The following is a 15,497-nucleotide window of genomic DNA, read 5'->3' as shown; positions in this document are numbered from 1 at the left end:
TTTCCCTACCCCTACTGTCTTCCTTAGACTAGGGTTGATCAGCTGTATTTTAACTTCTGGTGTACGTGTGTCTCTTTCACAGTAACTCATGGTTGGAAGTTTCTGTAGGTGCTTCCAGACTGATCTATGAATTAGTAATCTGGGATAGATTATCTATGGTATATTTTTGCTTCATTTTGCTGTACATTAATCTGTTCTTTGGATTAATTGTGTCAGAATACAAGTGCCAGGAGCAATACTGTGGGTAATCCAGTCAAAAGCAGTTTAACTTCTGCAAATATGCTTGCTGTGACTATAAGACTACATGGGTTGGGAATAAGGAAATGCTTTTTCTCGTTAAGAAAATCTCTGGAATGTCTTTCAACAGAAAAAATTCCTTGTGCTTTTATCAAAGTGATGGGTTTTTTTTTTTAATTCCGTTGGCATGATTGGCTTGTTTTTACCCAAAGTCTTGAATATACTACTTACGTAATGAAAATTGTGTTGCATAAAAGTAGCTTTGTCACAGAATTTGGATTACTTCACTCTTAGAACACGTTGTCCAAGCTTATAGTAGCTAGTAATGTAAAAGAAATAACTAATACAGACAGAATTAATTTATTTGGTCATAGAAGTTTGGAATGGGTAGTTGACCATGTTTTGAAGGAAATACCTCAGATAGAATTTTGAGAGCTCAACTTTGTACAAAAGATTTCTTTCCTTGAAACTATCATGTCTATGATTTTAGATTCATTTTATATGATATTTGAAGTTCAGGTGTATTTTAAAGGATAAATCCTAACTTGCTAAAGTAAGCATTTATTTGTAGAGTTTACAACTTGGAGCTCTTTTGAATAGTCGTGGTTCTGATCCTATTAAATGTTTTCTAGTTCATACCTCTGCGATGTGACCCTGAAATCTTTAGATGGAAAGGAATTCCCGTGTCATAAGTGTGTACTTTGTGCAAGACTTGGTATGTGTGTGTATTTATATATACATATAAAATATAAGTCATATTATCTTTTTTTTAATCTTTTATTGCATCTTGAACTGAAATGCCTTTCTTTACAGATTATTTTCACAGCATGTTAAGCAGCTCATGGATTGAGGTAAGCTTGCCAATAAATGTGTGGTGGTATGTTTTAATGCGTCAAAGAAATATCAGGTTTTCAGTTTTTCCTAGAATAACGTATCTTAAATACTAGGCAAAAGTAAAGGCTGGATTCTTGGATCCTTTTCTCAAGAAAAAAAAAAACACCTCCCACACTTCACATTTGTACTATTGAGATTGTGTATTAAATGAGAGTAAGAAATGTGATAATGTATGTCAAAGGAAATTAAAGTATTACTTTTGTTTTAGAGGTTTATTTTGAGCTAGTTCATGGTTTTGTAAAAGCTGCTGGACTATTCTTTTGGGGTACTGTTTTGGATGAATTTTCGTTTTCTTTCTGTATAAGATCTTGCAATTTACATAGTAAGCAGTTTGGAATAGCTTTTCTTATGGACTGAGTAAAAGATACAGCAGAATCAAGAGTCAGTCTGTAGCATCTCTAGTTGACTTTTACTGTGATATCAAGGAGATATCAAGGACGATTCCACTTAGTCACCAGCTGCTACTTCAAAAGGTGTAGATCTTTTCTTGATTCCTATTTGCCAGCTCTGTGTCAGTGCCCTGCTTGTTCCTGGATATCATAATTTCACTAAACACCTCTATTTAAGTATCTGAATACTGTTGATAATGCTTGTTGAAAGAGAGGAAAAGTGTAAATGGAAAAGCATTTTTCAGAGATTGATAGCTGAAGCACCTGAAGAGTTTTCTCAAAGTCCATAGCTTTTTTCGGCAATATGCAAATCTAAGAACATGGCAGAGTGCTAGCAGTTCTCTTCCACTGCATTACAGATCCTCACCTGTCCTCTAACTTACTCTGCTGCCTTTTCTTCATCCCTGAGGAAAAATATAGCGGAAACACGCGATTGGTTTGGGGTTTTTTTGCATGTGTGCTGAATGTCCATTTGTATCAATTTGTATCAATTGTTTGTAGTTTGTAAGTTATCTATTATTTTAAAGTAAATCTAAATCATAGTAAATTAGCAAGTAAATTTTTGAGAATTAAGTGCTCTGCATGTTGCATAAGGACCTTATTGTCTCTTAAGAGGTTTTTAAACCTCAGATGAGAAATATATCAGTACCAGTAGCATGTTCTAAAGCAAAAGAAATCTTTTAGTAGAAAGCTTTGCTTCAGTACTGCCTGAAATAAAACAAAATTCTTGAGCAGTGATGTGGCATAAACTTGAATGGTAACGATTTCATGGTTTGATGGTTAATGGTTTTTTTCATGCAAAAGCTTTGCTTTAGTGATTAAGATGATTCTTCAAATGGAGGGTTTGCTGAGGACCTTGGTTTTTTTAAGGATTAACAGTAATGGCTACTTGCATTTTATTCCTGTGTGGGAGTTTGTGATGTCACTACATCTTTTACCTTGGAAGGAAAGCAGTTCAGTATGTGCACAAAGGATTACTGTAGCTCTACTTTTAGACAGTCATATTAAGGTAATATAATCAAGGAGAATTGCTGGAGAAGATGCTCAGACTCACGAAGCATTGAACTCTTGTGGATATTTATTCAGAAGTTTGGGAAGATTTTAGTTGTTCTGCTGCAGTCAGTTTGTAATTGAAGAACTTTGTGCAAATGGTCAAATAATTTTTTAACTTCCAAAAAGACCCTCAGTCTGAGTCATTTGCTGAATTTAATTGCTGGCTTAGTTTTATTCCAAGTAGTCAACTTCTTTTACGCTGTTTTGGTTTTGTTTATTTTTTTTTAATCCTTTTACCTTTTAGGCTTCCTGTTGTTCAGCTCTGGAAATGCCAATCCATTCTGACATACTGCAAATAATTGTGGATTACCTGTATACAGATGAAGCTCTTGCAATAAAAGGTGCTGTTAATATATTTTCAACTCAGCTGTATAACTCCTGTACTTTCATGTGTTTAAAATAGAAATTCAATACTTCATATTGCATTAAAAGTTATGTAGAAATTCTAAATTTTTGTGAGAGTTGCTTTAGATTTTGATATATTAGCTGTATCCCAGGTGTTTTCGTACCTTTCCTTTAGTTTGTCAAACTGTAGTTTTGCTTTACCTTCTGTCTCTTACTTCAAAAAATGTCTTATTTCTGCTCTTCTAAGCTATTCCTTATGCTGTGAACATCCCATCAGAATTTGCAAAGCCATTATGTTTTTCCTTTGTAAACTCTCATTGAAGCGGTATGTTTTACAGTTGTTTTGAATTTGTCCACAGCAGCTATGTGATGCTTTGTTTTCCAGATTCTCAAAATGTGGAATTCATATGTAATGTTCTTGTGGTAGCAGACCAGCTTCTTATATCCAGGCTCAAAGAAATCTGTGAAGTAGCCATTGCAGAAAAACGTGAGTTCTTCTACTTGTATTATAAAGGGTTAGAGACTACAGAAGGTTTTTTTAGATGTTAATGTTCTTAGCTATTTGAACACAGAATTATGGTTATGTTCCTTTGCTCTGATTACCTTTTGCTGTTACTGCATAGCTCTTAACAGTTGCTTCTTTAGTCTGGGTGATGTTCCAGGTTAACATAATCTTCCATTCCTTATTCATCATTGTCTTCATCTCATGCTCTGTAATAAAAAATAAAAAGAAAGTAAGGAACAAAAAAGTAAGAAAAAATCCCAGCGCTGAAACTGCTACAAATAAATTACACTTTATAAAACCTTTTATTCATTGAATTCAAACCTGTTGCCTATAAAACATGATAAAATAAACTCTGTGTTTCTACTTCTGCCCTTATATTTGGTTCTACTAGTTCCTCTATTTGTTTGCCACAGTGCTGTTTCTATATGGCTCTGAAGATCTGTCTCTCCTAGACAACACTGAGTGTTGTATCTCAGCTTGGTGGAAGTTAGCATACAGTTTTTGCTTGGCATTTCTTAATGGCTTCCATTTTTGTATTTCCTTTTCCCTGCTAAAGAAACATCTGTAGCTTTAAGAACTGCTTTTGCTGTATATGAAACTTAATGTTTTTAACTTTCTTTTCTCCCTTTATTTTGGCCTGCTGATTTTCAATATATTGAAAATATAGGCAGGGCCTTTATATTCCTGTGAAACAGCCACTGCACTCGAGCTGCTGCAAAGTTATATGGCACTTGCTGGGGTTTGTAGCCCTCTGAGCATTAGTGTTTCTTCTAGGAATGGAGAAGTATTTGATATGTTTCAATAACTAGATCATGCTGTGCACGAAGTCTTAAAAACTGCTGCGTGACTTTGCAGCATATTATCCAATTTAGTTTGTTGCATTTCTTCTTTGCAGTTACTTTAAAGAATGCTGCCGAGCTGTTGGAATTCTCAGCAATGTATAATGCTGAACAGTTAAAATTGTCCTGCTTACAGTTCATAGGACTCAATATGGCAGCTTTGCTTGAAGCAAGGTAAGGAGGAATGCAGATGTGTTTGTGTTCTGGCCATTAAATTCCAACATCCAAAAAGGTTGAAAGAACTAAGAGGAGCAGTTTAATATTTAAGTGTAACTGGATGCTACTAGGCTCATTTCTGCCAAACAGGGAGAGGCAAGCTGGTTAAGTATCTGTACGCACTGCGCCAGTTCTGCAGTACAGAACTGTGTGTTACAATCCAGCCTGAAGAGCCTGAATGAAGGGGGGGAAAAAGTCTCTTGAATTCAGTGAGCTTAGGCTTAATCTGGTTCAGGTGTTTTAATTTGATTTTGAAGATACATAAAATGGCTCTGATTTCTTTGATGTTTTTATGTATTTTTTTTTAACATGATGGCTACTATGCAAGCTGAATTTATAGCTGTTGGATTTTCCAGAGAGGATGGGCCTGCCTTATGGTAGTGTCTTTGCTTTAACTGAACCAATTAACTCATTACCCTTGCTTTCCACAATGATTTGGCTAGGGTTCTAAGAAGTTGAAGAAGTGCTCTGGCCTTCCTTCTCTTGATGCTTTTGGACAGAGCTTCAGGCTCCTTCCAGAGTATGTATCATCTCAGAGCAAGCCTTTTCAGAACGGATTAAACTTTTTTCCCTAGCAAAAAAAAAAAAAAAAAAAGGGCAAAACCAAAAAGAATGAAAAACCCAACAACAACAAAACTATGAACAACCAAAAAGGAAAATTTTTAAAAAACCCGACCAAGCAAAAATCCCCATCTCTATTACTGGTCCACTTTGTCTGCTCCTAGCCTTGTTGTCGTGCTTCCTTTTACCGACAGAAGTTGTTAGAGATATGAACTGATTCAGAATGCCAGCAATTCATTACTGTGTCACGCAACTGCTGTGCTTGTATCAGAGATACAGGCATTCATTCATATTAGCAATTTTCCTCTTCACATCCTTTGTAAAGTATAAACTTTTTAACTTTTAGTTTTGGAGGGAAGAGTAAAAACCTAATAACGTTGTCTTAAGTGTTATTCTAAATTCAGACTTGTTTCATCTTAAGCCTGAAAAGGACATGCAACATTCTTGCTACAATTAAAACTGTATCTACATTTTAATGAAGATCTGAAAATGTCATTACTGCATAGCAAGATGTTTAATCTGAGAAACTGGAGGCAGAATTTAGTCATGTCATCTTTGTGCTTCTCATGTGGGCAAGACAGTTCTGTTGACTAGTTTGTTGCTGTAACATTTTTGGTTTTGCATAAATGTTAAGTGATATTGGGGCTGAGTTTTATAGAAGAATTTGCATAGACATGGAGTATTAGATAGATATTAGGAAGGCTTGAAAGTATGCAGAGACAGGTCAAGTAATGATCCCTTCATGGTAACTATATAGTCTATATTGGTTGTGGCCTTAAGTAAAGGTAGACTATTGGAAAAGGTTTTCAGTTTAATTCTCTCTTACAGCATTGACTAGTTTATAATTTGTTTTCATTTTCTTTCTTCTGACTATGTGACCACCATGAATAGGTATTCATGCCTGTAGGTGAGATTCATCTAAACCACTCATTTGAATTTTTCCTTAATGTCTTTTTTTTTTAACTGATAATTTTGTATTTATGTTTTTCTTTAGGACTCTGGATGTCTTAAGCGATGAAGTTGTAAAGGATCTTTCTGTTTATTACAGGAAAATGGTGAGTTGTACAACTTGAGTGTAAGCTAATTTGGTTTAAAATGAGAACAGATTATTAACAGAATCATAGAATCACAAAATGATTTTGGTTGGAAGGAATCTTAAAGATCATCTAGTTCCAACCTCCCTGCCGTGAGCAGGCACACCTTCTACTAGACCAGAAAAAGCCCCATCCAGCCTGACCTTGAACCCTTTGAGGAAGGGGGCATCCACAGCTTCTCCGGACACCCTGTTCCAGTGCCTCACCGTACTTGCAGGAAAGAATTTCTTCCTAATATCTAGTCTAGATCTACCCTCGATTTCAGTTCGAAACCATTACCCCTCATCCTATCATTGTACTCCCTGATAAAAAGTCCCTCCCCAGCTTTCATGTAGCCCCCTTCAGGCACTGGAAGGCTGCTATAAGGTCTCCCTGGAGCCTTCTCTTCTCCAGGCTGAACAGCCCCAACTCTCTCAGCCTCTCCTAATAGGAGAGGTGCTTCTGCCCCCTGGTTGTCTTTGTGGCCTCCTCTGAACTTGCTTCAATAGTTCTCTGTCACTCTTGTGTTGGGAACTCCAGAGCTGGACACAGTATTGCAGATGGGATCTTGCCAGAACAGAGCAGAGGGAAAGAATCACCTCTGTCGACCTGCTAGCCACACTTCCTTTGATGCAGCCCAGGATGTGATTGATTTTTTTGGCTTTTTTTGGTGCACATTGCTGGCTCAAGTTCATTTTTTTTAAATCCACCAACACCCCCAAGTCCTTCTTTGCAGGGCTGTTCTCAGTCCACTCATCACCCAGGCTGTATTTAGGATTGCCCCTACCTGGGTGCAGGACCTTGCACTTGGATAATTATGTAATAAATACTTCTGTTACATTGTATTAATTTATGTAATAAATGCAATTGTTTTATTTAATAAATACATTTATCACATAATATCACTTAATAAATACATACCTGTAGTTGACAGACTGAATGTGGCACATCTGACTCAAAAGCTAATATAGCTGCTTCTGTTACCACTGTCATGGAACTCATTTCATTTTTCACTAGCCACTGCTGCAGCAGTATTTTGTCCTTTAAATAGTTATCTACATTGAACTTACTAATGTTCTGTAATTAACAATTGTTCTTCAGTGTAAAGTTCAGGATGATCATATAGATCTTAAAATCAGGAATAAAAATAATATGGAAGGAGGACTTTAATGGAAAGGGAAAACCAAGGCATGTTGTAATCCATTATTCTTTAATTGTACAGTAGTTAAAGGTGAATGTTTGCAAACCCTTGCAGTCAGGACTTACAGTCAGCTGAAACAAAAGCATTCTGAGTCTGTCACTTAAAATAATTCTCTTTCTGTTTTGTTTAAAGATGAAGACTTGAGTTTATAAGCTGGTCAATTACTTCATCTGTAAAAGTGTTTTAAGTGACAGTTGGGGTTTGTCCTTTTACAAGAGATCGTATTTTTGCTAACATACCATTAAGAGAAAAAAGAAACTTAGTGTAATGGCTTTTACAACTACAGATTCCAGCTATGGTCAGGAGAGTAATTACTCCATATCTAGACGGACCTGATATAAGTTCTTTTGAGCCTGAAGATGGAGAGAACTTTGTCTTTTTAAGGGAAGAAATGAATGCAGAACACAATTCTCAGTAAGTATTTTTCATCAACGTTTTTAACTAGGCAAGTTGTATGTTCTGTTTATCCCCCTTTGGTGTCTGGCTCCCTTTGGGTTCAGAAACTAGTAGGAGAAACAGAGATTTTCAAGACAATTCTCTGTTCCCTTAAATATTTAAAGATGTTGCAGAACTGCAGTGAAACACTTTCTTAACTTTATGAGTAGCACATGAGTAAAGGTAGCAAAAAAGGCACTCTTAGTAATGTTTGAGAGTTGCGTGTGTGGTGAGAGTATCTGTATGTACAAGACCAACTGTGAAGTTCGTTGAACTTTGCTGAATTAGGAGAAATCAAAAGAGAAAAACCCAGACTTTAATGTGCCTAATAGATGTGTCTGGAAAATTGTGATGATCTGTACTTCTTAACAGAATTGTCATGCAAAATGCTGAATTCTGTAGAATGAGTTTTTAATCTATCAGTTTGCAGTGGCTTCTGTCTGGCTTTAGAATAACAAAACAAGAAAACTCTGCTTAAGAGGTGTTGGAAAACCTGATCCAAACAACTGCTGATCAGGTAGTTTGGCCTTGGAGGTTTTGTGAACTTCTGGTGTGGTGTGCTGTCTTGCAACATTTGACGTGGACATGATAGCAACAGAATCCATAAAGTCTTGTCAGACTAACTTAATGTGCTGCAGTTGGTGCCGTTTTTAAACTGGAGAAATTGACTATGACAGCACAATGATGAAAAGTTTATTTGATAGAGTGACTTGGTACTGTGCTTCCAAATAGTGAGGTATCATGTCACTGTGCAGATGAGCTCTCACCTGCGGTATTGCGTCCTGTTCTGACAACTTCTGTCAAGAAAAGTTACGGTAAATGAACGAGTAAAGATAAAGACTGGTAGATCAAGGGAACTGAGAAGCTATTTTGTATTAGACTTTAAGACTTTCAATATTTTTAAAGGCTAGTTGATAGCTTTTAGGGAATAGGGCAGTCCAAGGATTAAAAAAACCCAAACAGCATTGTAAAGTTGCAGTATCAATGAAGGAATGAATAAATATGTATATAGTTATTCCACAAAAAGCTTCTGAAAGAAGCTTTTTGAAACAGGGTTGCTGTAGCTGTGATTCGTGTAATTCTGAATTTCTAGTAGTTTTGTTAAAACGAGAGATGCCTTTTGTTTCATTCCACTCTTAATATCATCTATTGGAATATGTGATGTTTTGGTAATATGAACATATAATTTCTTTATTGTATAAACAGTATTACCTGCATTGGGGAAAAATAAGACCAACTTCACTAATTTAGAAGAAATCAAGAGAGAAAAAAATGGAGACTTGGATGTAGTTTGCTTCACGTCAGTTGCTGCAATGTTCAGCAGTTTTTTGACCTAGGTGGCAGTGCCAGCCCATGCAGCTGCTCTGTCCTGCACGGTCTCAGCAGAAGTCTGACCAGAGACTAGATCTAGATTGGAAAGAACTTTTTTTCTTCCACCAAAATAGTTTACTAAATAGTTGTGCCAGTGTATAAGCAGAGCAGGAACAAGCAGGTAGTGACAGCTGGTGGGACCAGGTATTAATACTTGAAGTATAACCACTGTGCTGATTCAAAAATGTGGCATTGACACTGAGTTCTGAGGCTCAATTTCTTTGGGTTTAATCCATCTTGAGTGGGGTTTTTTTGTTGTTGTTTTCAATAGGGAAGCACTTTTCAAAAGAGCAAAAACAAAAGCAAAAAAGAAGCCACGAAAACGGTCCGACAGCTCTGGAGGATATAATCTATCAGATATTATTCAAAGTCCAGCCTCTACAGGTCAGTGGGAAAGAGGTTCCTTTCATGTATAAAAACAGAACATAAAATTTAATATGCAAGGCAATGCAATTTCTGTACTTCACTACGGAAATCTTGTAAAGATAATTTCTTTTCTAGTGAACACCATAGTTGAATTTGAATAGTGAAATCTTGTTTTGCTTGAAAGGACTTCTGTTGTATTAAACCTGTGCCCCAAGTTCAGTTTCTGTAAAAGCATGTATTTTATCAGATAAAGATAGTGGACACTTTTCCCATGTAGTTAGAAGTGGAACATCTCTGCCAATATGTTTTGTTTTACTTTCTGGAACATAGTCACTGTTTATTGAAAAGGTGATAGAAGCCTTCATTTTCAACAGAAAAGTGTCAGTGTTGCTTCCTAAAACTATATCGTGGGAGTAATTTTAGTCTGAAAAAATATTTAAGATGGTTTTAAGTTTGCTTATACATATTACAGTCTGGTATAGAGGACTAAGTAAACTTCTGGTTATTTAATGTTCATCATATGGACTGAATAATTTTGAGTGTTTTGAGCATTGTTTATCTGGCTCTCATGATTTAATAGTCCTACTCTCTTTTCTTATTTCTTAGGCTCAGTAAAACTGGATAAAACTAACTCTGTAGAATCACTTCCAGAACTCTTAACATCTGACTCTGAAGGTAGTTACGCAGGAGTGGGTAGCCCCAGAGACTTGCAGTCCCCTGACTTCACAAAAGGGTTTCATCCAGAGAAGACTGAGGTTGGATTTCTTTGTTCCCAGTGATTTGAGTTTGTGGTTTTCTAGTCCATCAAAAGCAGAGTTTGTTATTTTGAGGTGCTTCTGAGAAGCTGTTGTAGACAGCTGGGGTAGACAAAGTTCAGTAGATATTGTTTATCTGATAGATAAAAATTAGTATTACTTACTAAATCTTCTAAGGGGAATTTATTCACCTGATACCATGATAAGAAGTTTTATATGCTATAGTGTTCAGAAAATTTTGAACCAAAAGAGCAACTATGTAAAGTCTTTAGCTGCTTCATTTAAAATGCAAAGCAAACGTGAAGTTCAGAAGCCAGAAAAAGAAGCCAAAAAACTTCAGGAAAATCCTGCTGTCTTCAACTACTGTAGTTGGACAGAAGTACGGTTCAGGATAACTGATCCACAACTGGCAAAGAGAAATAAGTTTAAGAGAATTGTGCTGATGTTAAGTGTTAAAGCTTTAGAAGCGAACATCTCCAAGTGAATTTTCCACTCAGGGTGAAGTACGTGTCATTCAAGAAGTTGGAGCATCGCTTTTTGTAGCTATATGAAAAAAATGCGAGAATATTAACTCAACATTTTTCTGTCTTGTTTTAGATGAAGGACAGGGCGTGCACTCAGGGTATGAAACCCTGTCAACCTAACAAGGAGATGAAATCATACAAGGGATCATCAGCATTGATGCAGTCTATTCCACGATCCATTCCCAGTGCCAAAACCAACTCTGCAAGCTCTGCTAACTGGGTAGCAACCAGTTTCAGGTAGAGTAATAGTTATGGTGCCTACATAACTTATAATCACTTAGTAGTGAATGCTAATAGTGTCTTATTCAGACTATCTGCTCTTCAAAGTGATCATCTATTACTGGACACGTGGATTAAAGATTTTGTTAGTTTTATTAACTGGTACATTTTTTTTAATTATTCTTTGGGAAAAGCAATCACTAGATACATTTTTATGTTTTTTTCCTTTTTTTAAAGTGCTACTGGTCTGGACTTCTAATAACATTTTTTAGAAGGCCTGCTTGGTTAACACTTTGTAAAATATTTGGCAGTTTTTTGATGACTCAGACCATGCTTGAAGCCATTAGAGGCATCATTTTACTTTGATATTTTTAGGGCGTACTTTTAGTCTTAAATGGTCTGTGAAAATCAACACCATAGTTTTAGCTCATGTAGTAATTAAAAATTGATTATTTTTTTATCTGTAGAAGTATCTGCATATGAAAAAGAAGCAGTACTGTGATAGACTGAAATTCTGTCTTGCCTGATATCCTGTCTCTTGACAGTCATCAATAAAGGTTGAACAGAGAAGAGTTTAAGGATTCACGGAATCATATAGTGATAATTTCCTACAGTTTTCTCGAGCTCTGTTGTTTTGTGGCTGATGGGCTTTGTTAATGCAGATGATAGAGCTATAGAAAATAAAAGTTGCATCTCTGAAGTGCATAATTTGTTGAGTGTGGCCTATTAGCAATCTGTGTTTTGTCTCACTATGTATTTGTGCAAGCCTCGTCTATGCAGCGAGGGCAACACGTCACACAATGAAGTCTTTGGTCTGTAGATTGATTGGAAGAAGCTCCACCTGCACCTGCTGTCTTGGAGTTCTTTTTGAATGCTTTTTTAGTGGATTGCGTGGAAGGGGATCAAATAAAACCACAGGACTTTGTTGTAATATCACCGTGCCTTTATGGGTTTTTCTTGCACCTCTTTCTTCACTTTTTCCAGCACTGCTGTTACGACGTCAAGGAAAAACAGACAGCGCTGTTTTTGTGCAAAATTCGTAAAGGACTAATGCTGTAGTGTATCTGTTTGAACTGCCATGGGGGAACAGTGAGGACAGGGTTTGGTGTGAGCTCCTGGTCGTTAATTTGGATTTATGGAGGGAGAGAGAGAGGGAACACTGCTTAGATTTCAAAGCCTGTCCTTGAATGTAGTTGTAACACAGCTTAGTTTACAAACACCTATCAGTACACAGGTTTTAATTTATAGATCTGCATAAAGCTTGGAAATGTCTGGATTTAATTCATGTTCACTTCTGAGGAAGTTTAAAATTAGGTCATTTGTGAAACAGAAACTGATTCGTAAAGCTTGAGAATGTTACTGGTGTTTGTACAGTAACAGAACTGTCACCCTGTTCTTCAGAGGAAAGTCTAATGCAGACTTCATGAAAGACCTGTGAGCAATGCCTCTCTCAATCTCAACATGAGCAGTTGACTACTAAATAAGTATCCTGGATTTAGGTATCTAATTTTTTTAGAGTAATCATAGTTCACATCTTTTTGTTTCATAGTATAATGAGTCTTTAAAGTATTTTTGTAGTGTGTTCTTAAATATGTATATATTTATAAAAGTTTTGTCAGAAACATTCTATTTGAGGTTTGCCATAATTGAGGAAACAAACATAAATTATACATCCGGTTACCAGTCTTATGTATGATTTAGAGGATTTCAGTGAAGGCTGGAACTGTGGAATGTAAGTAAAAATGAATGCCTTCTATGGTAACTTTTTATTTTTCATTTAGCCCTGCCAGCCCTCCTGCTATGGATCTAAGAACCATCATGGAAATTGAAGAAAGTATGCAGAAATGTGGAACCATGCCAAAAGCAAATTCAGGGTTGGTAAAAAACCAAAATCTATAAAAGAAAAGTGTGATAGACCAGGCTATTATGGCTGTTCAGAATTTAAAAAAAAAAAACAACAAAACCCCAGGAGAAAATATGTCCTATTGGGTTTTGATCAGCTTTGTTTACTTCAGTTTATTATGGTGTTTTTCTGTGAGCATACAAAATTTATCCATTTATTTTACTGTAGTCTTGTTGGTCAGCTTCTGCAAAAACATGTCTTAAAACGGTGGCCTGATCTTCTGAGCTTTTGTATTTCCAATGAAAAACAATTAGTTCTTCCCTCTAGCCTTTGGAAATTACTTGTGAACTAGTACTGTGATTGATCCCAAACTTTGTTTCTTCTCTCACATTCTCTGACCTCTCCCAGCACCCATGTGTTGATATTGACAATTCTTCCTCAGACAGAAGCAAGGGTGTTTCTTTCTCAGAGAAGCATCCTAAAAGACACAGAAGGATGAGTGTCCTTTTTCAGTGGGTTAAACCTAATGTTTCTTAACTGGTGACATATTGAAGAAGATTGAGGATGACTTTCCTGACCTTTGAAGTGTGGCATTTTTGTAAAGGAGAGCTAGGACGGTAGTCTTGGAGCCTAGTAAAGATCTCCTGGGTAGGTAGATTCAGCAGCTGTGAACAAAAGAGCCAAGACTGAGGATTCCAAATTTAGCAAATTATTACAAGTAGAAAAAATGGCTGTATGCTGTTGTATATATATTTTTTTATGGGTGAATATTTTTGCTTTAAGGGAGCTTAACTTTTGACAGTCTCTAAAAAGTCACAAAAATAAGAAAATAATATGATGGTCCATCTCTTTTGGAGACTTATATTGTGCTCGACATTTTTTCATTTGTAGACATCTGCATGAAGAATAGTTTTATGACACTTTTCTTTCTATCACTCTAGATACTCATTGACCCTCCTTTTGCTCCCCAGCCATCCAACTCCCTTCCTCCCACCTATACTCCCCTTTTGGCACTGTAGACAAGAGTATTTTGATCTAGGAAAGAAGTATTTCTCAGTTTAATTTGCAAGATTAAAGGTGAGTCATCTCAAAGGACACTAATCTTACATCTTTGCAATATCAATTCACAGCAGAATGGTGTCTCATGGAGTCAAGCTTTCTCAGAAGCAAAGGAAGATGATTGCCCTGGCAGCAAGAGATAATGGATCAGTAACTAGCAGCACAGAGCCTGCTTCACTCATAACTACACCACCTCCACCTACGAAAGTTGCAAAACTAGGGAATGCATGGTATGTTAAAAATCAGGTATCACTTCTGTTTCTTTGGAGGGTTTTTACGTTGAGTAGTCTCTTAAAAGCGGTTTCTTAAATAAAAATAGCTTAGGTTCTGTCTGTGAAAAAGACTAGCATTAGACTGTTTGTATCTACATTTGGTAGTAATCTGGAAATTCAAAGGGGGCAGGGAAATGCGGTAGTTGCATCTTAACAGTTCTTTGAGATTTTGCTGTAGTGAGTCAGAAGACAGCATCCCATCTGGTTCCTGCCTGTGTGTGATGTGGTACTTGCAGATGGTATCAAAATGAGGCATAGAAAAAGAAGGTTGAGCACAAGCTCTGAAACTTAGTCAGGAAGAGGCTGTTGAAAACTGATACAAAAGCTATTTTTTTTTCTGTTATCAAAAACCAAAAACTGCACTAATCCTTCCTGGGGAAAAGGGCTAGAATGACTTTGGAGTAAAGCAAAAGATAACTGAGTTATCTAGCTGTCTAGGAGCTGCAGGGAGTGACACATACTGCTAAGAATTCTTATGGTGGAAGGATGCATAATGGGTTTAAAATTACTTTTAATGGTGCTTACACACAATTTAAGTGTTCAAGATAATAGCACTGTAATGAATAGAAAAATGATTTATCATCTGTTCAATGAACTAGATTTACGACAAGGAATGTAATGAGGCGCTAGCTCGATTCGTGCTTTGTTCTTCATATTTGCAGTTGGTGTTGTGTGAAAGGGTAAAGGCATAACTGTAAAAGTTACAAACTGTGTAAACTTAAAGTATTTAAAGAATAAATACCTGTGTGCATGCTCTTAACTTGAGGTAAATGTTGGGCAGTTTTCCTCCTTTCCCTGTTCACGAAGGTCTAGATTTTTATTGCAGCTTGCTTCTGTGCTGGTAGCCTAGAAGAACTGTGAGTCAGTCTTCTCTCTCTAGAGCTTGTCTGTTTGTGCCTCAGGGGGAGCAAAGCTTGCTGCATTACCCACCGCAGTCACTCGTGTTTTAAATGAATTCTTTGTTAGACAATTTAGCTGTTTTAAATGCTATTGCAGTAGTTTTCCTTTTGTAGAGATTTCAAAGTAAAATAGGAGTCTGTCTGTCAAAGGATAGCTTTATTTTCACAGACACATCTCCCTCTTGTATTTTCCAGCAATTTTTCCTTTGATCCTTTATATGAATTGGTTATTCCTTTTAGAAATAGTAGTAGTAAGCATCTATTGGAATCTTTGCCTTTCTGCTGTGCTCTTGTGAGTTCAGAACAGACATGTACATACCCTGTTAGCTACATGAGTATATATGGAGAAAAAAAAATCACGTCACTAACTGCCTGCACAAAAAGTAGGCAGCATTCTGCAGTAGTTGCTTCCCGAGAGGTGTTCTCTGTCAAAGGTTTTAG

The 15,497-nt window shown here is 36.5% G+C and overlaps 1 protein-coding gene across 1 annotated transcript in view; it reads left to right on the top strand.

Moving 5' to 3' along the window:
- IBTK (inhibitor of Bruton agammaglobulinemia tyrosine kinase) overlaps positions 1-14,115 on the top strand; it is a gene marked incomplete at both ends in the record, with an annotated part of 21,882 nt that extends 7,767 nt beyond the window's left edge. The window contains 12 exons of the mRNA XM_009875599.1: positions 870-952; positions 1,051-1,088; positions 2,818-2,914; positions 3,304-3,405; positions 4,319-4,436; positions 6,034-6,094; positions 7,600-7,727; positions 9,391-9,503; positions 10,092-10,240; positions 10,838-11,001; positions 12,765-12,857; positions 13,957-14,115. Coding sequence (XP_009873901.1) covers positions 870-952; positions 1,051-1,088; positions 2,818-2,914; positions 3,304-3,405; positions 4,319-4,436; positions 6,034-6,094; positions 7,600-7,727; positions 9,391-9,503; positions 10,092-10,240; positions 10,838-11,001; positions 12,765-12,857; positions 13,957-14,115 — 1,305 coding nt within the window. The remainder of the gene's footprint in view (positions 1-869; positions 953-1,050; positions 1,089-2,817; positions 2,915-3,303; positions 3,406-4,318; positions 4,437-6,033; positions 6,095-7,599; positions 7,728-9,390; positions 9,504-10,091; positions 10,241-10,837; positions 11,002-12,764; positions 12,858-13,956) is intronic.
- Between the last annotated feature and the right edge of the window lie 1,382 nt (positions 14,116-15,497).

Source organism: Apaloderma vittatum, unplaced genomic scaffold, assembly GCF_000703405.1.
Source record: "Apaloderma vittatum isolate BGI_N311 unplaced genomic scaffold, ASM70340v1 scaffold18998, whole genome shotgun sequence".
Classification (NCBI taxonomy): domain Eukaryota; kingdom Metazoa; phylum Chordata; class Aves; order Trogoniformes; family Trogonidae; genus Apaloderma; species Apaloderma vittatum.
This window is presented reverse-complemented; position numbering and strand designations above follow the sequence as displayed.